The 24,578-nt window shown below is 43.0% G+C and overlaps 1 protein-coding gene across 1 annotated transcript in view; it reads left to right on the top strand.

Annotated features, from left to right (window-relative positions):
• CEACAM20 (CEA cell adhesion molecule 20) overlaps positions 1 to 24,578 on the top strand; it is a 78,263-nt gene that overhangs the window by 11,113 nt on the left and 42,572 nt on the right. The window contains exons 4-7 of the mRNA XM_006142145.3: positions 11,080 to 11,358; positions 18,292 to 18,546; positions 21,552 to 21,830; positions 22,837 to 23,091. Coding sequence (XP_006142207.1) covers positions 11,080 to 11,358; positions 18,292 to 18,546; positions 21,552 to 21,830; positions 22,837 to 23,091 — 1,068 coding nt within the window. The remainder of the gene's footprint in view (positions 1 to 11,079; positions 11,359 to 18,291; positions 18,547 to 21,551; positions 21,831 to 22,836; positions 23,092 to 24,578) is intronic.

The following is a 24,578-nucleotide window of genomic DNA, read 5'->3' as shown; positions in this document are numbered from 1 at the left end:
GGGAAAGAAGATTTTATGAGAATTGATACTAAAAAGTTTAAATCATGTGTATATTCTCATTTTTTTCACATGAAAGCAAATTTTGCTTTCCATTTCTTTTTATTTCAAAGAATTAAATCTCACAATTGTCAGGTGAAATTGCTGCCTAAATTATCTAAGATGATTTTCACTTTTTTTTTTTTTTTGTGGAAATCAAATTTTGTAAGGTTGTAGAATTAATTCAGAAGTGACAGCAGTGTGTGCTTTCTTCCAGGAGAGCTTGCTAACTGAAGTTGGAGAGTTAAGTGTTCTCCTGAAAACACTCAAGCTAATGAGGTAACGAAAATCCAGAGGACAAAAATTAAACAAAGCAAGTTAGTTCTTGAAATGAAACTCTTGAAATCCCAACTTGAGAAAATAAGAAGCAGGAAAAGAAAACAATTAGAGAAAGGAAAAAAATTACAAAATAAAAAGTACATGTGAAAGAAAACAAAAAAGAAAGAAAAGCAGTTTTAGCTTTAGTAAATCAAAAAATGTTAAGAACATTTGCTTAAGACTTAAAGCCAGGAAAAAGGTTAGTATTCTGTTCAAACAGTAGGTAGATACTAAAAACTCAAAAAACAGGTATGGATAAAGCTAAAATCTAGTACCAAGTACACTGTAATTTTCTTCAGAAACATGTTTTTCTCTCTCCGTACCCCCTTTTACCAAAGAGAGGCATAAACTAACTTCTTTGCAAAACAAAAAGTTTAGTCTCAATTTGGTCTGTTATTTGCACAAAGCCCTGTGAAAATACTAATTGATTAAGTTGTCTTTGCTGGAACCTTTTACGGGGAACTTCAGATTAGACTTTTCTTTTTTTTTTTTTTTAGAATTATTTTATTTGACTTTATTTATTTACTTTAAAATTTGACCAGAAGTGGGGAGAGAGAGAGAGAGAGAGAGAGAGAGAGAGAGAGAGAGAGAGAGAGAGAGAGAGAGAGAGAGAGAGCACGACGGGCGAGCTTGAACTATGGTTGGCTATGTGGGAGTCTAGTGCCCCCAACCACCATGCCACCTGCTGGTCCCAGATTAGACTCTTTAACAAGCCTCCCAAGGCTACTGAGCAAAGTCTACTGAGCAAAGTCAGGAACTTACCATCTGATTGGGCCTTTAAGTACCTGTACTGGAAAAGTTTCTGGGCCTGTCAGGAAGTGACATTCTTTACTTACCTGCCAGACAGAACTGTTTATGGTACCAGATAATGTTTCCAAGATTTCTGTTGGTCTTTTTGAGATCTACCTTAGTTCCTTCGGTTTCTGGTCATATCTTCAGATATGACATTCCAGTCAAAACCCTAGCATTAACCAGTATTTTCGATTTCTGATGCAAGACAACAGATAGTATTGAACTTGAGCAAATAACCATTCTGCCACAGAATAAGAATACTCACAGATACTTTCCAGTTCCAAAGGGTTCAGGAAGGGAGAAAAGTTTAAGTTTCACTTTTAAAAAATGAACAAATTGCTGAACCTATCAAAAAGTCAAAAGAAAACAAAAATCCTTAAATCTGGAAAACAAGGCATAGAAGAAAATCAGTAATGTTTTAGTCAAAAGTCATAAAATTCTATTTCACCAGTTCATTGTAATGTAATTAATTTCTCTTCTGTTGAATTTACTGTGGTCTGATCTTTCCATTTAAATTCTGGAAGTTAACATTCAATGCCGGGGTCCAGCCTCGGTGGGGGTGGGTTGACTCATTGGAGGCGGCACAAGAAAGGAAGACTAAGGTCTCAGTGCCTTTTTCATGCATGTCCTCAGCCGGACACCCCCAGAGATTGCTCTCTGAGGAGTGACAACTGCTAGGAATCATTGTGCCTTTTTTTGAAAATGTGTTACATGCAAGTAAATGGGTGAGGGGCTATGTGTTCTAATTATCAGCTCATAAAGTTTTAACAATAGGGAACATGGGTTCCATTTAGGGTTGGATTAAGGGTGGGTCTAGTGCAGTTCTGCAATTTTTCATTTGATGTAGGCGTCTTCATGGAATGCAGTTTCGGGAAAGCAACTCCAGCAAGCAGAGATAATTATCAACTGATGCGGCGCAGCAGTCATCTTGTGATTACCAAGCACAATGCTGAGAAAAGAAAATCTCAAGTATAGATATTAGTTCTTATGGATCTCAATAAAGAATGGAATTTATGTAATTTTATAGGAATCTAAAACTTAATTTAAGGAATCCTAATATATTTTAAAAGGGCAAAACTACTATTTACTAGGTAAGGGGGGGGGTAGCTTTTTCAACTGGTGGTAAAGTGACTAACAAGTTAATGAAGAACTTTAAGGTGAGTTTGTGGCATACTTAAAAGGTTCTATTGTGCCTGTGGCGCCACTGCTATGTATTTTGTTAGAACATTACCCATAGTGGGGCGGGAGTGCCCTGGACACGTTTTGGCCTAAAGGATTATTCTTAAGCTTATGTTAAATGTATCTTGAAGGGACTTCCAAAGGTCAAGAAAATTTCTGCCTACATGTGACTTCAGCACACCTTCTATTGTGATCTTCCAGAGTAAAGCATTGTAATTAACAGTAGGTGGTCGGAGCAAAGGGGAGCGGTCAGGGGACTTCCTGGAAAATTTTATCATATACTCAGGATGTATAAGAGAGCTATGTAATTCTTTTATAGTAGTATATTGGGGAGTCAGAGTGGGGTCGCTTCCCAGCAAGGCTACCACAGTTTCCGGAGCAAATAGCAAGCAGCCTTGCTGACATGCTAATTCGACCTAAGTTTTATTCCTAGGTTGGGGGGCGGGGGAAGCACACAGCAGTGGCCTTGCCAACATGCTGACCCGACCTAAGAGGTAAAGGTCAAAAGCTCAAAACAGATCCTGGGGCCCTACCGGGTCGGACTCCTCCAATTCAATGTTTTTATTGATATTTCTGGACTTGTCTCTACCTTTAAGTTGGCCATTTTTTTGTTGTTGTTGTTTTTGGTTCTTTTATTTCTGTTAGTCTGTCTTTAGTTTTCCTTTTAGTTTTCAGAACTTCTTGAAGAGCTGGTCTGGTGTTGGTAAATTCTTTCAGATTTTGTTTATCTGAGAATATTTTTCTTTTCTTTCTATATAAAGGATAATCTTGCCAGGTATAGTATTCTTGGTTGAAATTGTTTTTCATTTAACACTTTGAATATGTTTTCCCATTCTTTCCGGGCTCGCATTGTTTCCGATGAGAGGTCTGCTGTTAGCCTGGGATATCCTTTGTAAGTAACTTGACATTTCTCTCTTGCCAATTTTAGTATCTTATCTTTGTGGTTTTGGCCAACCTTGCTATGATGTGCCTTGGAGAAGATCTTCTTGGGTTGATTCTATTAGGGATCCTTTGTATTTCTTGGGTCTGGATATTTGAATGCCTCTCTAGGTTTGCAAAGTTTTCTTCCAGAATTTCATGGACTAGATTGTCAACGCCTTTATTAGTTTCTTCACCTACTGGGATACCAATTATCCATATGTTTGAGCATTTAATGATACCTAGTATTTCTTGTATATATTCTCATTTGGGGGTATTATTTTTTCAGTCTTTTTTGTGACTTTTTCTAGGTCAGAGGTTTTTGTCTTCTATATCTGATCTTCTGCATGATCTAATCTGCTTTTTTTTTTTTTCCTTTTTTTTTTTTTTGGAGAGATTTTCACTGTAGGGCGCGTGCGCTTGCCAGACAGACAGAGAGAGACATAGAGACAGAAAGCAAGAAATCACCCCCCAAGGGGGATGGTCACGCCACAATCCCTTCTCCTCCATTCTCCTCTCGGGATCTTGGGCATGCACGCACACGCGCCCGGCGTGAGTTTTAAGCCACCGGGTCCGGGACACGAACCGCGGTCGACTACGTGGGAGTCCAGCGACATAGCCATTATGCTAACTGCTGGTTCCCCTAATCTGCTTTTTAAAATTATTTTATTTTATTTTATTTGGAGAGGTTTTTTTGCTATAGGGCACGTGCACTCACCAGAAAGACAGAGAGAGACAGAGAGACAGAAGGTGAGAAATCACCCCCCCAGGGGGATGGTCATGCCACAATCCCTTTTCCTCCATTATCCCCTTAGGATCTTGGGCACACATGCACACATGCCTGGCACGAGTTTAAGCCACCAGGTCTGGGACTCGAACCACAGTCAACTACATGGCAGTCCATCAACATAGCCATTAGACTATCTGCTGGTCCCTCTAATCTGCTTTTAGTACCTTCTAGGGAGGTTTTGATTTCCTGTATTACAGCCTTCATCTCTTAACAATTTTATTTGATTGTTTTTTATGGTGTATATTTCTTCTTTCAAATCATGGAAGGACTTCTTCACCTCCTGGAACTCATTGTCTCTTTTCTCGTGCACCTTGATTAGTTTTGTCACTGTGAATATTCTGAATTCTTTATCTGCCATTTCCATGAGTTCCATTGTACTGTCTATGGATGGTGAGGAGTTGTTCTTTTCCCTTGGGGGAGATATATTTTCTTAGTTCCTCATATTTCTTGTGCCTCTGAGGTGGTTTCTGGTCATCTGATGGATAACATGTTTCTTCTTAATTGAAGTTAAATCTGAGCATTCAGCTGCATGCAAGAGGAGGTGATCCACACTCTCTCTGAAGTTTCATTTCTCTGACACTCAGCAAGCAACTTGCACTTTTGTCATCAGAACTAGATATTACAAAGGCCTCCCAGTTTCTAGAGAACAGGTGCACCTGGGCTGAGCTGCGGGGTTCAACTGAGAGTTCAGAGGTGTGTGGGAGGAGATGAGCCACGCTCTCTCTGAAGCTCTGTCCTTCTCCCTGCTGCTCACTCTGCGGTCTATTCAGATGTTTGGCTGCTGTGCACCTAGACCTGACTAAACAGACACTCAGGGTATAGAGGCTGAGCAGCAAAGTGAGAAAGTAAGGTAAAAGAAAAAGGAAAAGAAAAAAATATTTTAAAAAGGATAGAAATTTTTATTAAGGCAAAAAATTAAAACCTCACAGTGCGTTTGTGTGTTGCATGAAAGAAGTAGGTCACAGCTCAGATGTAGATGGCTTCTGAAAGGGCCTGTGGTTTGCCTGTCTTGTGTGGGAGGGTGGGAAAGGTGAGAAGTAGCAAGACAAAGGAGAGACAGAGAGGCAAGAGAAAGTACTTTAAAAATTAAGGAAAAAAAATGGGACTAGCAGTTGGCGTAATGGCTATGTCGCTGGACTCCCATGTAGTTGATTGCGATTCAAGTCCCGGACCCGGTGGGTTAAACTCACACCAGATGCATGTACATGCATGCCCAAGATCCAGAGAGGAGAATGGGGGAGAAGGGATTGCGGCGTGACTATCCTCCCTGGGGGTTGATTTCTTGCTTTCTGTCTCTCTGTCTTTCTGGTGAGCGCACGTGCCCTATAGCATAAACCCTTTAAAAAAAAATTCACAGAGAGAGACAGAGATTGCCCTGTCTGTCTAACTTTTTGGGTCTGGAGGGTGAAGCTGGAGCAGAAAATCTTCAGTTGCCCTAGTCCCTGAAGGGGTAGGGCACAGTGCAGATGAAGATGGTTTCTCCAATTCTCTGTTTCTATGAGGTCACTTTTTAATATATTGGTATATGTGGTATTTCTTTTTCTGTGCCTGTCTTATTTCACCTAAATATAAACAATTTCACTGGGAGGACACCTGGTCACAGGCCATATATTTAGGCATTAGGTTGTTTACCAGGATACAAACTTAACTAGTGAAAAGTATGCAGTAAATATACACACCCAAGTTCCCTGGAGCCCTGTCAGAGAAGGCCTAAAGTTTGTAGCCCCTTTTGTGGGAGAACTCAAGACCAAATTAGAAGAAAAAAAAATTACAACAATCTGTGTCATCTCCACTGATTGTCTTTTATTTAAGTTGAGAAATGTCTTTGTCATTCAGTCATTTAGTATTGTTGCCAGGTGAGGGGTCCCATGTCCCCGGTCCAGAGACTCCAAGCATGTCTGACCCTTAGTTGCTCAACAAGACACAGAGAGGCAAAGTCATTGATGAGAGAGGAAACAAGGATTTATTACAGTGTGGCCACACGGGGAAGACATGGGAGGTATCTTCCGCTGTTCGGCCAGCTTACAGGTGATTTTACAGAGGAAAGGAGATGCTATGGGGCACGAGCTGTCTATAGAGGAGCAGAGCTCAGGTTCATTTTTACCTGGCGGGCACAATCAAGGAAGTCATCTTCAAGACAGAAGTGTAGTGTCTCTGGGACAGGATGTCTCTCATTGTTTTAGGTTGACCTTCTCCATGGAGTTTCTAAGGGAGGTCTCAAGCAAAGACTATCAGACTGAGAGAACACATTTTTTAAATGAACAAGATGGAGTCAGTCTGGATATACAGGCCCCTACTGCAGTGTGACAAGTGATTTTCAATGAAATCCTGGACATTTGAGACACTATGCTGTGAGACTCTGGAGCTTATTGAAATCTCCAGGTTTATCAGGCCTCTTCTGACATCTTGCTAGTGGAGAAAAGGGGGCTCTGTTGTGTTACTGCCAGATGAAGGTGGGAGTCCAGGCTCTCTACTGGGTCTCAGTCAACACCTGGGGGAAGGGGGAGAGGGGTGTTTCTGAAGGGAAGTTATGTGAGTTCAGGCTCTTGGCCTCCAGGGGCAGGTGAGCCTCATTACTGCCCCCTAGGGGGCTTCCACCGACACTACAGGGCCCATGCTTATGCCCAGACTGGATGGCCCTCCAGACTCCCTACTAAGCCTGGCAGAGGAGACGGCCATTTCCTTACAACTGGCAAGAATGGAAGTCTAGGCTTTTCTGTGGGTTTTATAGGAATAGAATGGTTATCTTCTAAAGATTTGCTATCTTACCAGGCTGTCCCCCTTGGTCCTTTGGCCAAAGATAGCAGATTGCTCTTGGGCTGTGTAGGTGTGCATGTGTGTGATGCTTCACACTGGGTTGTTGTCCATCTTTCTGCTCAGCCTCCTGAGTCTCCGGGCCACAGGTGTGAACCACTCCTGGCTCTTTCAGACAGGGTCTTGTTATGTCACCCACTCTGGCCTCGAACTCTGAATCCTACCTCAACCTCCCCAGGAGCTGGGATTACAGGTGCACCCCACCATGCTCTTCTTTGAGGGTGGGCCTACAACTGAGCTGGGGCCTCCAGTGTGGTCTCGGCCTAGGAGTAGTGGTGTCAGCGTGCATGATCTCAGCTGGGCCTGCTGGGCCTCTTGGGCCTTTCATTTTGGTGTTTCTGGGTTGCCAGCATCTCCAGTTCCAAGTCCAGGATCTGTGAGGCAAAAAGAAAACCTACCCAATCTGTCACCATGTCCTTGCTCCAGTCCCGAGATACTTTTCCAGTCAGCCTTACTCTCTACACCTTTCAGAGTCATACACACACACACACACACACACACACACACACACACACACATATATTCAAGAGTTTTAACTGTACTTAGGGGGAGGAATAGGGAAAATACACTTACATTGTCTTTTGAGATCTAAAAAAAAGATTTTCTATGTAGCCAGAATTTATTTTACAGAGGGTATGAAAGTTGGAGTCAGGCAGACCTGAGTTAGAAATGAGTCCCCAAGGGCCTGCACAGTGGCCCAGTGGTAGACCGTGACAGTCTGAAAGGCTGACCCCCATGGGCAGGTTGCTGGTTCATAGCTAGAGATGTCCCTGAGTGCACTGGGCATGTATGTGCTCGTGGTCTGGGATGGTTGGGGCTGGAGAGATATTATAGAGACCCCATTGGGGGTACTGTCCCTCTCTCTCACATTCTCTGTCTCTCTTGCTTATGGAATAAATAAACAATTGGGTTTGTTTTTACATTTTTTTTTCTTTTTTTAGATTTTTGCCACAGGGCATGTCTACAGACAGACAGAGAGAGGGTAAGTGAGAAGTCACCCACCGGGGATGATTTCCACTCTCCTTTTGGACATGAACACCCATGCACCCAATGTGACTTTCAAGCCACCTGCTCCAGGGGGCACATGTGCTCACAGGAGAGACAGAGAGACAAAAAAACAAGACCTCACTTCCCAGGGGAATGGCCATGCCTTAATCCCTCTCCACTCTCCTCTCCAGATTTTGGGCATACATGCACACACGCCTGGTTTGAGTTTTAAGTCATAAGGTCCAGCGGTCAAACCATAGGCTATATGGGAGTCCAGCGCCTTAACCACTAATGCCACCTACCGACCCCAAGAATTATTTAAAAAATAATTTCCCCATTTTACAACTTGCTTTTTCACAATTCACTTACCCAATACAAGCCCCAGTTCACCTATTGTAAAAAGGGATAATAATAGTAATTGCACTACAGGGTAACATCAGTAATAAACGAGATAATACACTTGAAGACCAAACCTCATTGCTGGACAGTATGCTACAGGTACCCCCTTTGATTCATACCAATACATAAACTTTAATTTGCGATGGTTACATAATATTCCCTCCTAGAGACAAAGCATGATTTATCCCATGGAGCTCCTCTTATTGGAAATTAAAATTCTCTCTAATTTATGCTTTTATAAGCAGTGTCTCCTAAAACATCCGAGCTAATTCTTTGCACACATTTATGATGATTTCATTAGGAATAATTACCGGAAGTGCAACCACTGGCTTAGAGGACATTACACTAATAAGCCAGTTACAAAAAGATAAATGCTACATGATTTCACTTTTTTAAAAAAATTAAATTTATTGGGACCAGCAGTTAGCATAATGGCTATGTTGCTGGACTCCCACATAGTCGACCGCGATTTGAGTCCTGGACCCGGTGGCTTAAACTCACGCTGGGCGCATATGCCCAAGATCCTGAGAGGAGAATAGAGGAGAAGGGATTGCAGCGTGGCCATCCTCCCCAGGGGATGATTTCTCGCTTTCTATCTCTCTGTCTCTCTCTGTTTTTCTGGCGAGCGCACACACCCTATAGCTGAAAACCTCTCAAAAGAAAAATTAACTTTATTGAGCAAGACAGGTACTCTAAACAGGCTTTCCTCATATAGCACTCCCCTTCCTTCAGCTCTTCAGCCAATCAGGACCTTGGGAGACACCCACTGGGCATATTTCAGATCAGCTTGGGATCTGAACCCATGGTCCACCATGTGGCTTCCAGCACCACAGACCAGGACACTACTACCTGTGCTGCTGTGCCCGGGGCCTGCGTGGTGTCACTTACATGCGGGATCTAAAAATGTCAAGCTCATAGAAGCAGAGAGTAGGATGGTGCTTACCAGGGGCTGGAGGAGGAAGAAATGAAAAGATGTTGGTCGAAGAGTACAAAGGTTCAGTTATGCAAGGTGGTGAGCTCTGCAGAGCTGAGGTACACAACGAGGACTGCCGTAGTCAACACTGCGTCATAGTCTTGACAGTCACCGAGAGGACAGGTCCCAAGTGTTCTCACTACAAAAAGGAAGGACGGGGAGGAAGAAGGAAGCAGAGCGGGAACTACAGTATGCGAGGTGATGGGTATGTTATTTAGCTTGACTGTAGTTGTCCTTTCACACTGTATACATCTATCAAAATATCAAGTCGTATACCTTAAAGGCGTCAAATTTTTGCTTATCGTATCTCAGTAAAGCTGTTTCAAAAAAAGAACCACCACGTCAAAAACTATACATATTTTAAGGCTCCTAATTTACTTTTTTAAAGAGGCTTTGCTTTAGGGTGTGTGCTGTCGCTAGAGAGAGAAAGAGAGACAGAGACAGTAAGAGGGGAAAGTGAGAAATCACACCCCAGGGAGGTTAGCCATGCCTCAATCCCTTCTCCTCCATTCTTGTCCCAGGATCCTTGGGCACACGCACACATGCCTCGTGTGATTTTTCAAGCCACCAAGTCCAGGATTCAAACCGCAGTCAGTCATGTGGGAGACCAGCGATATAACTGCTATGCCATCTGCTGGTCTCTTAATTTGCATTTTAATTGCCAGAGGGAATATACACTTGCCAGAGAGAGAGAGAGAGCCCTCAATGGGATGTGGCCACACCACAATCCCTTTTTTCTCCGTTTCTCCATCCTGTCAGGATTTGGGGCACATACGTACATGTACCTAGTGTGCTTTTTAAGTCACTGGGGCTGAGATTCAAACCACAGGCAGCCATGTGGGATCTGCTCACGATGCATGGCACTTCGCTGCTGTGCTCATGCTTTGCAGCTTTTGGCCTGTACTTTCAAGGTGACTTTGAGAAAAGTATATACTGGGGCTAGTGGGTGGCAGGTGGTTGGGATACCAGACTGTCACATGGCCAACTGCAGTTTAAGTCTCAGACGCCGCTGCTTGAAACTCACGCTGGGCACATGTGCGTGCATGCCCAGAACCACAGGAAGACTGGAGGTGAAGGGATTGTGGCATGGCCATCCCCGCTAGGGGGGTGATTTCTTGCCTTTTTTCTCTGACTCTGGTGAACGCACGTGTCCTATAGCAAAAATCTCTATCTGAAAAAAAAAGAAGAAGAAAGAAAGAAAGGGACAGAAAAAAGGAAAGAGAAAGGAAGAAAGAAAAAGGAAGGAAGAAAGAAAGAGAAACAAAGAGAAAGAAACAAAGAAAGAACGAAATTAACTTATAACCTAGGTAGTAAGAGTCCTCATCAGGGTTTCAAAACTGGTCCTGGGAATGGCCATAACCCCCTGAATTACATGCAAATGTACACCCATTTCTGGGGAGAGGATCTGGGATCCCTAGATGTTTAAGAATGTCTGGAAATGGAGTGGGTGGGTCCTTGTCCTGTGTGTGTGTATGAGAGTGAATGTGAATGTGAGCGTGTATGTGTGAGTGTGTGTGAGGGTGTATGTGAGTGTATGAGTGAATGTGTGTGTGAGTGTGCAAGAGCAAGTGGATGTGAGTGTGTGTGAGTGAATGTGAGTGTGTGTGAGAGTGTGTGTGTGAGGGTGAGTGTGTGAGAGTGAGTGTAAGTGTGTGTGAGTGAATGTGTGTGTGTGTGAGAGTGAATGTGAATGTGTGTGAGGGTGTGTGTACGTGGGCGTGTGGGTGGGTGGGTGGTGCAGGCTATTGCTCATCCTGGCACCAGCAAAGCCAGAGCAGGTGTTCCAAGCCCCCTGCCATTTCCTGCCCCTGACAGGTCCTAGAACTCCAGAACTTCCCTCACCCTGTTCCTCTTTCTCTTTCCTCTTCCGCAGAGAAGCTGCACCAGCCCCAGGTGGCAGCCCAGAACCTGTCCCCAGTGGAGCACCTGGACTCCTTGAATTTGTCGTGCATCTCTCCAAACAATGATGTGACGGTCCGGTGGTTTCTGAACCTCGAGGTGATTCAGGAAGGGGATGGACCAGCAATCTCCAGCGATGGCAGGGCCCTCATCGTCCCCACAGTCACACGCAATGACTCAGGCACCTACCACTGCGAGACTAGGAACCACCTGGGATCCAGGCTCAGCGAAGCCCTCATAGTTGACGTGGCCTGTAAGTCTGGGTTTCTCTGCTGTACCCTGGCCCATCTCTGGTCCCCACAATAGCTCCTGCCCCGGCACCCATGGCTCATCCACCACTTGTAGCTCAGTGCTTAGAGCAAGGGTCCTGCAGGCTGCAGGTTCAAGCCCTGGCCTTGGACTTTCTCAGCCTGAGCAAGTCACTCTGCCTTTCTGTGCCTCAGTTCACTCATCTGTAAAGTGACCATTGGAATAGAATCTGTCTCACTGGGTAGTTGTGAGGATTAAACGAATTAGGTCATCTGAAGAACTTAGAACAATGTCTGACAGATAATAAGTGTCTATTAGGTGCTTAAGATTACTATTCTCTCAGAAGTTCATTCACCATTTATTTATTCATTTATTTTTAGAGATTTTTGCTCTGGGGCAGTGCACTTGCCAGAGAGAGACATAGAAAGAAAGCAAATAATCACCCCCTAGCAGGAATTAACATGCCACAATTCTCTCTCCTCCATTCTCCTCTTGGGGTTTGTTTTGTTTTGTTTTGTTTTGTTTTGTTTTGTTTGTTTGTTTGTTTGTTTTGAGAGGTTTTCGCTATAGGGCGAAAGAGAGACAGAGACAGAGAGAGACAGAGAGACAGAAAGCGAGAAATCACCCCCCAGAGGGGATGGTCACGCAATCCCTTCTCCTCCATTCTCCTCTCGGGATCTTGGACACACACGCACACGCGCCCGGCGTGAGTTTTAAGCTACCGGGTCCGGGACGTGAACCGCGGTCGACTACGTGGGAATCCAGCAACATAGCCATTACGCTAACTGCTGGTTCCCCTCTTGGGGTTTTGTGTACACACACACACATGTGCCTGGCATGAGTTTCAAGTTGCCATGTCTAGAACTCAAACCACAGTCAACTATGTGGGAGTCCAGCACCTTACGCCACCTGCCGGCCCCATTCAGCATTTACTCAACTGTATACTCACTCAATAAAGGATCTTTCAGACTTACTCTCTTTCAAGGCCAAAGTCACAGGACTCCAAGCGTCCAGAAATTCCAGACCCCAGAACATAAATATTTGCAGAGCTGGAAGGGCTTTCAGAGACCCTTCACTTTATTTTATTTTATGTTTAATCACATTTATCTTTATTTTATTTTATGTTTAATCATATTTATCATTACAGTGTACAACATTGCTTTTTCCAGCATGACTACCATGCATATTGGATAAAGGCATTACAGTATACATTATCACCAGCAAATAGCTTTTCATTTTTTTTTTGTCAATGAAACATACTTCTTTTCCCTCCCCTGTTCGCCTCTTTCCCTTTTTTACCCACCCCTGTATTACCTCTATCCTTACTATCTCTAGTATCTACGGTTGCCTTCCCTCCTTTTATACCCTCCAGACTTTCAGTTTCTGCTCTAGAGCACAGGCAATTGGTATATCTTGAGTGAGGGCATATCAAGTCTCTTTCACATTCTGACCCCCTTCACTTAGCATTAAGTCTTCCGTATTTGTCCACTTTGTATCAAATATCAGAGTCTCATTTTTTTATGGCTGAGTACTATTCCGTGGAGTACATATGCCATATTTTTTTCAATCCAGTCATCTATTTTTGGACATTTGGGTTGATTCCATGTCCTAGTCATTGCAAATAATGCTGCAATAAACATGGATGTGCAAGTGTTTTTCCATCTGAGGGTTTTGTTATCCTTTGGGTAAATACCTAAGAGTGAAATTACTGGGTCGTATGGTAGCTCTATTTGTAGGTTTCTGAGGAATCTCCTATCGTTCTCCAAAGTGATTGTACTAATTTGCATTCTCACCAACAGTGTAGGAAGAGTTCACCACAGCTTTGTCAGCGCTTATCATTATTTATTTAAAAAAAATTTAGCCATTTGACTGGAGTTAAGTGGTATCTCGTTGTGGTTCTGATTTGCATTTCCCTTATAATAAGAGATGTCGAGCATGGTTTCCTATGCTTTGGGGCTATTACTACATCTTTTTCAGAGAAGTGTCTATTCAGTTAATTTTCCCATCTTCTAATTGGATTGATTATTTTTTGTGCATAAGCTGCTTGAATTCCCTGTATATTTTGGTGATCAGTCCCTTATCTGAGGTATAGTTTGTAAATATATTCTCCCACTTTGAGGTTTGTCTTCTCACTCTACTTACTGTTTCTTTTGCTGTTCAGAAGCTTCTCAGCCTAACATAGTCCCATTTGTCTATTTTTTGTGACTATTACCTGTGCTTTGGAGGTCTTCTTTAAGAAGTCTTTGCCTACTCTGAGGTCCCCAAGAGTTTTTTGCCCATGTTTCCCACCAGTATTTTTATAGTTTGAGGTTTTATCTTTAGATCGTCAATCCATTTTGAGTTAATTTTTATTGGTGGTGAGAGATGAGGATCCAGTTTCATTCTTCTGCAGGTGGATAGCCAGGCCTCCCAGCAGCATTTGCTGAAGAGATTTTCTTTTTCCCACTGGATTGTCTTGTGTCCTTTGTCAAGGATCAGTTGACTGTCTGTTTTGGGATTCATTTGAGGGTTCTCAATTCTGTTCCATTGGTCTACTTGTCTGTTTTTGTGCCAATACCATGCTGTTTTAATTATCACAAATTTGTGATGTATTTTGAGGTCAGAAAGTGAGATGCCTCCTACTTTATTCCTGTTGCACAGTATTGCTTCGGCGATATGGGGTATTTTATGCTTCCAGACAAATTTTGTGATTGTTTATTCTGTTTCTACGAGAAATATCTCTGGTAGTTTGATTGAGATTGCATTAAATTTGTCAATTAATTTGGGTAAGATTGACGTATTGATTATATTGATTATATTAATTCTTCCAACCCAGGAACATGGGATGTTTTCCTACTTTTTTGTATCATTTTAAATTTCTTTCTTTCTTTCTTTCTTTCTTTCTTCCTTTTCTTTTCTTTTTTTTTTCTTTCTCTCTCTCTTTTTTTTTTTTTTTTTGAGAGGTTTTTGCTATAGGGCATGTGCACTCGCCAGAAAGACAGAGAGAGACAGAGAGTTAGAAAGTGAGAAATCACTTTCTGGCCATGCCACAATCCCTTCTCCTTCATTCTCCTCTCAGGATCTTGGGCACTCACACACACATGCCTGGCATGAGTTTAAGCCACCAGGTCCGGAACTCGAACTACGGTCGACTACGTGGGAGTCCAGAAATGTAGTCATTATGCCATCTGCTGATCCCTTCAATTTCTTTTTCTAGTGTTTCATAGTTTTCCTTGCAGAGATCTTTGACGTCTTTGGTAAGGTTTATTCCTAGATAGCTTATTGATTTTGTCGCTATTGTAAATGGGATTTTTCCTGTCGATTCTGTTTCAGTTTGTCCATTGTTGGTGTATAAAAATGTTGTAGATTTGGGGCATTGATTTTGTATCCTGCTCTTTGTATCCTGTATTATAGGATATTAAATGAATATTTACTATATTCATTAGTGACTCACGTCCAAGAGTTTTTTGTGAATTCTTTTGGATTTTCAATGTTAGTATCATATCATGTATAAATAGAGAGAATTTCACTTCTTCTTTTCCTATTTGGATGCTGTTTATTTGCCTCTCTTGTCTAATTGCATGGCTAAAACTTCCAGTACTATGTTAAAAAAAAAAAGTGGGCAGAAAGTGGGCAGCCTTGTCTTGTTCCAGTGGAAAAACTTTCAGCTTTTCCCCATTTAGTATGATGTTAGGTATGGATTTTTCATAGATGGCTTTTATTGTGAAGAGCAATGTCCCTTCTATGCCGATCTTGCTGAGAGTCTTAATCATGAGGGGATGTTGTATTTTATCGAATGCTTTTTCTGCATTGATTGATCTCAACCATATGGTTTTTATCTTTCATTTTGTTAATGTGATTCATTACATTTATTGTTCTGCGTATGTTGATTTCAAGTTTGATTCCATCGTGGTTGGTAAAGATGCTAGATATAGTTTCTATACCTTTGAATTTGTAAAGAGGCTTGTTCTGTGTCCTATGATGTTCCATGTGGAGGTGAGGAAATGTACATTTTATGGTAGTTGGGTGAAATACTCCATAGATGTCTGTCAGATCCATTTCATGTATGGTGTCATTTAGATCTTCTACCTTTTTTGTTTATTTTTTGTCTAGATGATCTGTCTAGATAGCCAGTGGGGTGTTGAGATGCCCTACAATTGTGTTGCAGCCTGTCTCTCCTTTGAGATTTAACAGTCTCTCCTTGATGCATTTAGGTGGTACTATATAATATTTTTCTTTGTCTCTTCTTACATCTTTTCATCTTAAAGTCTATTTTGTCTGATACCAGTATCGCAAGTCTAGCCTTTCTTTGGTTTCCATTTGCAGGGAATATATTTTTCCAGCCCTTCGCTTTCAGTCTATGAATGTCCTTATCAGTGAGGTGTGTTTCTTGTAAGCAACATATAGATGACTTCTATTTTCTTCTTTTTAAATCCATTCAGCCAGTCTGTTTGTGTCTTTTAATGGGAGAATTTAATCCATTAACATTCAATGTTATTATTGATATTTGTGGATTTATCTCTGTCATTTTATTAGCCATTTTCTCTGTTGTTTTTTGTTCTCCTATTTCTATTTGTTACTCTTTAGTTATCTTTTCTTTTTTTTTTTTTGAGAGGTTTTTTGCTATAGGGTGCATGCGCTCACCAGAAAGCGAGAAATCACCCCCCAGGGGGATGGCCATGCTGCAATCCCTTCTCCTTTCTCTTCTCGGGATCTTGGGCACACACACACACATGCCCGGTGTGAGTTTAAGGTCTGGACCTCAAACCGCGATCAACTACATGGGAGTCCAGCGACATAGCTATTACGCTAACTGCTGGTCCCTCTCTTTAGTTATCTTGATACAACACTCGCCTCAGTACTTCCAGTAGATCTGGTCTACAATTGGTGAATTCTTTCAGTTTTTGTTTATCTGAGAATACTTTTATTTGTTCTTCCCATTTGAAGGATAATCTTGCTAGATATAGTATTCTTGGTTTAAATTGTTTTTTCTTTTAATGTTTTGAATACGTCTTCCCGTTCTTTCCTTGCCTGCATTGTTTCAGTTGAGAAGTCTGACATTAGCTTAATAGGATAACCTTTATAAGTACTAGATGTTTCTCCCTTGCCATTTTTAGAATATTGTCTTTGTCTTTAAATTTTCGCCATCTGGCTATGATATGCCAGGGAGAGGATATTTTTATGTTGACTCTAGTTGGAGTTCTTTTTATTTCTTGGGTCTGAATTTCTCCCTGTTCCTCTATATTTGGAAAATTTTCAGATAGTATTTCATGAAGAAGGTTTCCCATGCCTTTAGCAGATTCTTCACCTTCTGGAATATCCATTATATGGATAGTTGGACATTTCATGGTGTATTTCCTGTGCGTTGTCCTCATTTTTTTTTTTTTTCCTCTTTGCTCGGAGACTATGTTGGAGACTTTGTCTTCCAGGTCAGAAATACTTTCTTCTATCTGGTCCAATCTGCTATTAATGCTTTCTAGGGAGACTTTAATTTCTTGTATTGTTTTCTTCATTTCCAGAAGTTCTGTTTGATTCTCTTTTAGGGTATCTATATCTTTTCTTTTCTCTCTTTCTTTCCTTTTTTTTGGGATATCTATTTTTCTTTATGGAATTCCTATTTCATGTCCTAAAGTGATGAAATGATTTTCTCATTTCCTAGAATTGATTGCTTTCTCTTGCATCTCATTGAGTTTTATCCCTAAGAATTTTTGGAATTCTCTTTCTGGCATTTCCATGTATTTCTCTGTGCTATCCACTGTTGGTGAGGGTCTACTACACTCACCAGGGGGACAGTTATTACCTTGTTTTCTTTCTTTTCTTTATTTTTTTTTTTCAGGATCTGTGCTGATTTTTCATTATCTAGTGCAGTATTCACTTTTTTCTACTTATTGGAGTAGATTCTGTAGTACTGGTAGAGGAAATTTCACCCTTAGTTCCCAGGCGTGTTCTTACGGGAGGGCTCTGTCTCTCAGGTCAGAGCAGTTAGGGGTAACTTCAAGTGTTTGGTTCCTCTGCCAAATGTTCAGCTCTTAATGAGCTGGTAGCAAGCTAAGGAGATACAACTTAGTGAAGAGGGTCAAGTCAGGCAGCGCGCGGATTGGTGTACCAAAAGCGCCAATGTAGCTCCCAGGCTCAGGATACCCAGACCAGATTTAAGTATCCCTGTGGGTGGCAGGCAGGGCAAGCCCAGGCCACTGGAGCAGTGGGTGACAGTGTGCTGAAAGTGCCAAAGTTGCTCCCAAGCCTCAAGTGCGGGCTCACCCTGATACTTCATTTTTCAAACACGGAAACTGAAGTTGAAAGGGGGGAGGGGCACAGAGAACAATTTTGATACTGAAGATAGTCGGGAAGGAGAGTGAGAAATGGGGGTGAGTGAGAGGGAGGGAATTAAGGGGAAGAAGAAAGAAGCAAAATATTTAAGGGACCCCAAATGGAAAGAAATCTGTTGATTCTAATGTTTATGGTAACGTCTTTGACTGGACCAATATGCAGTGTATTCACGAGGGGAAAAATTCATTTGGTCTGGTGTACTAATACGCAGTGTTTAAATGTATAAAAATAAATTTTTAAAATGGGGGGGAGGAGCTTACCCTAGCTCTCATAGAGGTCAAGAGCACAGATGGGAATCTGAAGCCAGGAGTGTCTCTGTCTCTCTATTTCTCTGCCTCTCTCTTTACCATTTGAAAACTACCTATTGAGCACCCACTGTGTGCTGTGTATGTGTTGGGTATTGTTCTAGTCAAAGCAGTTCACATAACTGACAAGCATATGCTGATGTTTGTGAAGCTGACATTCCACAGACAGGAGAGAAAGAGACAGAGTGAGGAGCCTACTGCCATAGTTTGCTCATTCATTCGACAAAACCTTATGTTGTGCTACTGCATGAACGTGCAGTCTGCCAGTGGTGGTGCTTATCCCCCATGCTCTTCCCACTGACGACATCTTCTTCTTGGTCCAGATGGCCCTGACATCCCCACGGTGACTGCAGAGGACCCAGATTTTGTGATTGGTTCCAACCTCACCCTCATCTGCTCTGCTGACTCCTACCCTCATGCCCAGTACACGTGGAGCATCAATGGGCTCCCCAAGTCTGAGGGCCAGACCCTCTTCATTTCCAGTCTCTCCAGGGCACACTCAGGAGTCTATACCTGCAATGCCTCAAATCCCATTTCCGGTTTGCACAGTAGTGTGGACATCAGCATCACTGTCTCAGGTATGAAGCTACAGTGAAGGGTCATTAGTTAACGGCAAAATACTAAAATATAGGTGAAATACTAAACATTTCAAAAGAAGAAAGAAAGGAAAACTCATTCTCTGTCCTAGGAATTTATTGGCGAACTTAACTTTTTAAAAATTCCTCTCTTGTCTGTGCCACTTCTCTAGATATTTTGCAAGATTATCTAGTCCATGATATGCAAAATACATTTCTTAAGAATTATTTGTTTAATTTTATTTATTTATTATTATTTTCTCAATTTTCTATAAGGCACATGCTCTCTCCAGAGAGAGAGAGAGAAAGTGAGAAAGCAAGCCTCCAGGTCCAAGACTTGAACCATGGTCAACTATGTAGGAGTCCAGTATCCCAACCACTATGCTACCTGCTGGCCCCTGCAGAAAATATTTTTACATTCTTGTACCAAAAAATGACTTTTAATTTTGATAGGGATTTTTTTAAGAGAGATTTTTGCTGTGGATCACATGTGCTCACTGGAGACACAAAGAGAGTGAGAAATCACCCCCCCAAGAGGATGGCCACACTGCAATCCCTTCTCCTCCATTCTCCTCTGGGGATTCTGGGCACACACGCACATGCACCTGGCATGAATTTCAAGCCACTGGGTCCGGGACTTGAACTACAGTTGGCCATGTGGGAGTGAGCACCTCAACCACTATGCCACCTGGTGGCCCTGGAATTGCTTTTTAAAATAGTCTATGCCACCTTTTCATATTTTAAGCAAATTGCACCATAATTGTAGATAAAGTATACAGATGGGAAAGAAGGAAAAAAAGTGATTGTCTACAACTGAGACTCCCAAAGGAGGCCGTATGGCTTCTAAAATACTCCTATTTTTGTATACACATTACAATGTGTTTATATATATATATATATATATATATATATATATATATATATATATATATATATATATATATATATATTAATAAATACTATTAGATTATACTTGCTGTTGTTTAACCTGTTTAAAAACTTTAATATACTATGTTAATTGAGATAGAACCACATTGCAGCCTACATGTTTATTATCTCTTTATTAAACATATGCTGTATATCCAGTGTAAAAAAATTAGACCATACAGACATTTTTAAAAAGAAAAGGAGAATGGGAGGGACCAGCAGTTAGTGTAATGGCTATGTCACTGAACTCCCATGTAGCCGACCGTGGTTCGAGTCCCGGACACGGTGACTTAAACTCATGCTGGGCGCGTGTGCATGCGTGCTCAAGATCCCAAGAGGAGAATGGAAGAGAAGGAATTGCGGCATGGCCACCACCCCCTGCCCGGGGGTGATTTCTCGCTTTCTGTCTCTCTGTCTCTCTCTCTCTTTTTGGCGAGTGCATGCACCCTATAGCAAAAACCTTTCCAAAAAAGAAAAAGAAAGGAAGAAAGAAAAAGAACATGGGAAATCCCTACATTTCCAGAAATGACCACTGCTAATATTTTGGCTTATTCCCCTCTCAGATTTGTTTCCCATTGCTATTTCTTATAAATTAATTGGTATCTAATTTAGGGATAAATACATTTTTTCTCAGTTGTTGCCTTTTCCCCTTCTGACATCCATTGTTTATTCATGTGACATGGTTGTGACTTAGGAGAATAAAAAGCTGTCATACTATAGTGCATCTCAGTGTCCGTGTCACTAAGAGAAGCCAGGGAAGATGTGACTGGCTGTGAGGACCCGGGTGCGGTGCAGGTCAGGGAGAAAGGGACCAGGCAGGCACACAGGCAGCGACACTCATCTACCCCTCGGGCCAATGGTTTCCTCTTGTGTTATGGATCATCTCTGCATCTCAGTTTCTTCATCTGCCAAATGAGGATTGCAATAGTCCTAACCTCACAGGGTCATCACAAGCTTAAATGAGGTCAAACATCCAGTACAAAGCAAGTACACAATACACAAAGGTTCACATTGTTTGCTCGGTTTTGTCATCATCCAGTGGGGTTAAATCCCACCCAATCACAAAATAAGATTGTGTCCATAAAGTATTTACCACAGAATCTGGAGAATATTTTGTGCTCCAGAAGTGTTTATTTATTTATTTATTTATTTATTTATTTATTTATTGAGAGCTTTTTGCCATAGGGAACATGTGCTAGCCAGACAGACAGAGAGAGACATAGAGACAGAAAGCGAGAAATCACCCCCCCCCGGGGGGATGGCCACACCGCAATCCCTTCTCCTCCATTCTCCCCCTGGGATCTTGGGCATGCACGCACATGCACCCAGCGTGAGTTTTAAGCCACCAGGTCCAGGACTCGAACCACGGTCAACCACATGGGAGTCCACTGACATAGCCATTACGCTAACCGCTGGTCCCTTATTTATTTATTTTTTTAAAGTTATTTTATTTCTTTATTTATTTTTCTTTTAAGATTGCTAAAGAGCATGTGTGCTTTCCAGAGGGAGAGAGAAAGGGAGAGAGAGAGGGAGAGAGAAAGTAAGAAAGCAAGCTACCAGGTCTGGGACTTGAACTGCGGTCAGCCATGTGAGAGTCCAGCACCTCAACCACCATGCCACTTGCTGGCCCCAGAAGTATTTATTTATTAAGTAAACAGAAATAAGGGAGAAGCAATGGCTGGATTTGTGGGTGAATGCATGGTTAATAGGATAAAAGAATGAGTGGGTTTATGGGTGATTGGATAAGTGGTTGGAAGAATGACTGGGTGGATGAATGGATGGAAAGATGAATGATTGAAGAGTAAGTGTATGTATGGATGGCTGGATGGTTGGATTTATGGATAGGATGATGGGTGGGTACAGGAGTGGCCCAAAGAGTGAACCATGGGGTGGATGGATGGATGAATGGCTGAGTTAGTGGGAGAGTAGATGGACTATCACAGTGCATAGATTAGTGGTTAGGTGGACAGATTCTTGGGTGGATGACTGGTAAAGGTGCGGAATTACATCCAGGCATTCTGTCCTTAAACCTGTCATCTGAGCAAGACTCAGTATTTCTACCTCTTTCTAATTTTTCACAGAGACACTTCCCCAGCCCAACATTACAGCCAGTAACTTTGCTCCAGTGGAGCACACAGACTCTATCAGTCTGCACTGCCTTCCTCCGAGGAGCACTGTGGCCATCCAGTGGTATATCAATGGCCAGAACCTCTTCACTGGAGGCCGCAAGGAGCTGTCCCCAGACCATCGGACACTGACTTTGAGGAACATCACCAGGAATGACACAGGGCTCTACCAGTGTGAGAGCCGGAACTCAGCCACGAGCAGCATTAGCAACCCTGTTCTCATCAAGGTCATATGTGAGTTGAAGGCCTTGCTAAAAGATGGGCAGTCATCTGCATAAGGGTGTGGCTGAGGGGTGAAGCCACGGCTGAAATCCGGTTGGGCCTGCTGGCAAAGCTGGCAGTGTCTTCCCCGGGGAGGGGAAGGCTGTTATAAGTCACATAAAGGCCTCATATTAGTTGGAGAACATTGTTTGGGTCTTTCTAGGCCAGAGATGCCCCAACCCACCATGAGACAGTCATTACTGACTTCCCAGAAGACTCAACAGGACATTTGAGGAAGGCTTGCAAGCCCCGTGTGCGGACATGGAACCCCACATCCACCAGCCACATGTGAACTCCACTGGGTTGGACACAAGTTAATCTATTTCTAGCACCCTCACCTCAGTAATATGGGTTAAATGAATGAAAACAGGAGGTGACTGGAGATGAAGGTTTGAAACTCAGCACCCCAGGAGGTGGTGATTTAACTTTAGGAGTGGCTGAGATTATCTAAGGGAGTGTGTAGAATGAAAAGGAAGGAAATCCAAAGAGTGTGACTCCAGTGGAAGGAAGAATCCACAGTGAGGATTCACAAGGGTTGTCAGAGATGGGGAGTGGAGAGCTGTATCAGAGAAGCCAAGGGTGTGGGCTCAGGAATTCATGTCAATTATTCAACCAACATTCACCAAGCACCTTCTGTGTGCCAGGCAGTGTTAGGTGCTGTGGACACTGCAGTGACCACAACAGAGAGAAATCCACCCTCCATGGAGTTAACATTCTAGTGGGAGGAGGAGGGAAGGGTTTTGTGCAGAGTTTGAAAAATGTGACTCAGGTTTGAACAGGGCCTGAAGAGGATCTCTCTGGTTGCTGGATGGGGAACAGGACGAGGAGAAGCAAAAAGCAGGCAGGGAGGAGGAGGACGATCAACAGCATCAGATGCTATTTTACATGAGAAACATGTCCTTTGGGACAATGGCCAACAGGCTAATGAAAATAGGAGACCTTCTTTTCCCCCTGGCTTGATCTTCTCAATTCTCTACAGATGGTCCAGATCCTCCCACAGTCAACCCTTCAGACCCAGAGGTCAGGGCTGGGTCAGCCCTCACCCTGTCCTGCTTTGCTGACTCCAACCCTCCTGCCCAGTACCACTGGGAGATGGATGGGAGACCAGGCCCTGACACCCAGCATCTGATCATCCCTGAGGTCTCTCTGGGCCAGGAGGGCAGTTATACCTGTGAAGCCTCCAACAGCATCACTCACCTCCACAGTTCAGTCAATGGGAAGATCCGGATCTCAGGTGGGTGTTGAGATGTCATGGTGACAGTGACTCCGGGTCTCTTGCTCTTACATAGGTGAGTATTGAGGTTGTTAGTCACGTTGTATCCCAGTTAAAGAAAACTCCAAAACTTAGCAGCTGAGGATAAAAATACCTATTGTAGCACAGTAGTCCACAAGTCAGCTGGGTGGTTGTTAGGGGATGCGGCTAGGCTCGTGCATGCACCTGTGGTTGCAAGACCTGTACGACAGGTATAGCTGGGGATTGGGAGGGTGGCTGTGATGGCCTTGGCTGGCTTCTTACACATGGTTGGGGCTTGGCTGGTGCCTGGCTGGCCTAGGATGGCCTGGCCTAGGCTCTTTTCTACATGGTGTATCATCTTCCAGCAGGCTAGAGCCATCTCATTGTCAAGGCATAGACAGAGATGAATGAGAGAGAGAGAGAGAGAGAGAGAATTATAAGAAAATGAAAGCAAAATCTGTCCGTTCTCTTGAGGTTTATGCTCAGAACTTACATAACATCACTTCTTCCCATTCTATTAACTGAAGCAAGTCAAATACTTGGCCAGCCCACATTCAAGAGTGAACCAGGAACTCTGGCTCCAGAGTGTGTATCTTGCATAGCTTCTGAAACTCCTCTCTCCTTCCAGACCACTCCAGTCTAAAATTCACATGTCTTACTGGGACTCCTCCTGTAGTGCCCTCCTCACTGGCCTCCCTTTCCATTCCACACCCCCCCGAAATCCACCATCCACTCTACAGCCAGAGTAAGCCTTTTAAAGTGCAAGTCTGTGGCCTATTTCTGCTTGAGTTCCCATTGCTCCAAGGACACATTCAGAACCCCCAGGTGACCTCCAGAGCCCGATGTGGTCTGGACCCATAGGCCTTGGCAGCTGGAAGCTCCGTGCAGAACACAACCATGCACAGGAGGCCATCGGGCCTTCATGCTGATCCCTGGACTTGCCAAACTCCTCTCTGCACATCCTAATTCACAGGTTTCTCCTCTGCTCCCACCCTCATGGGGTTGGTACCTTGGCCCTCTGTGTTCTCAACCTCACTCTGTTTCCTCATGCCTCGTCTTGTCACTTATCTGTGTCCAAGCTCATGACTTCAGACTCATGACTTTCCTCAGTATAGACATCTAGTCTATTTCTCTTTTTGAACTCTCTTGTCTATCTAATTGTCTACTTGGCTCCTCCAGTAGGATGTCTAATAGTCTCTAACCCAACGAGGCCCCACTTGAATCCCTTGCCTTCCTCTCCAAAGCCCAATCCAACCATTTCTTCTCCATCTCATTTGGTGCACACTCTATCCTTGTAGCTGCTAAGGTCAAATGCTGACTTCAATTTCCTTTACTCTCCACATTCAATCCTGTTGGCTCTACCTTGAAAATATATCCAGGACCTTTCCTCACCTTACCCGTTCTGGTCTAGTCACCCTGATCAATTGTCCGGTCCATGGCGGTCACCTCCTTGATTGCCTCCATCATGCCCGTACTTTGTTCCCTAC

This window comes from Tupaia chinensis, unplaced genomic scaffold (assembly GCF_000334495.1).
Source record: "Tupaia chinensis unplaced genomic scaffold, TupChi_1.0 Scaffold000067_1, whole genome shotgun sequence".
Lineage (NCBI taxonomy): Eukaryota > Metazoa > Chordata > Mammalia > Scandentia > Tupaiidae > Tupaia > Tupaia belangeri.
Note: the sequence above shows the minus strand (reverse complement) of the source record. Positions and strands in the feature narration are given on the sequence as shown.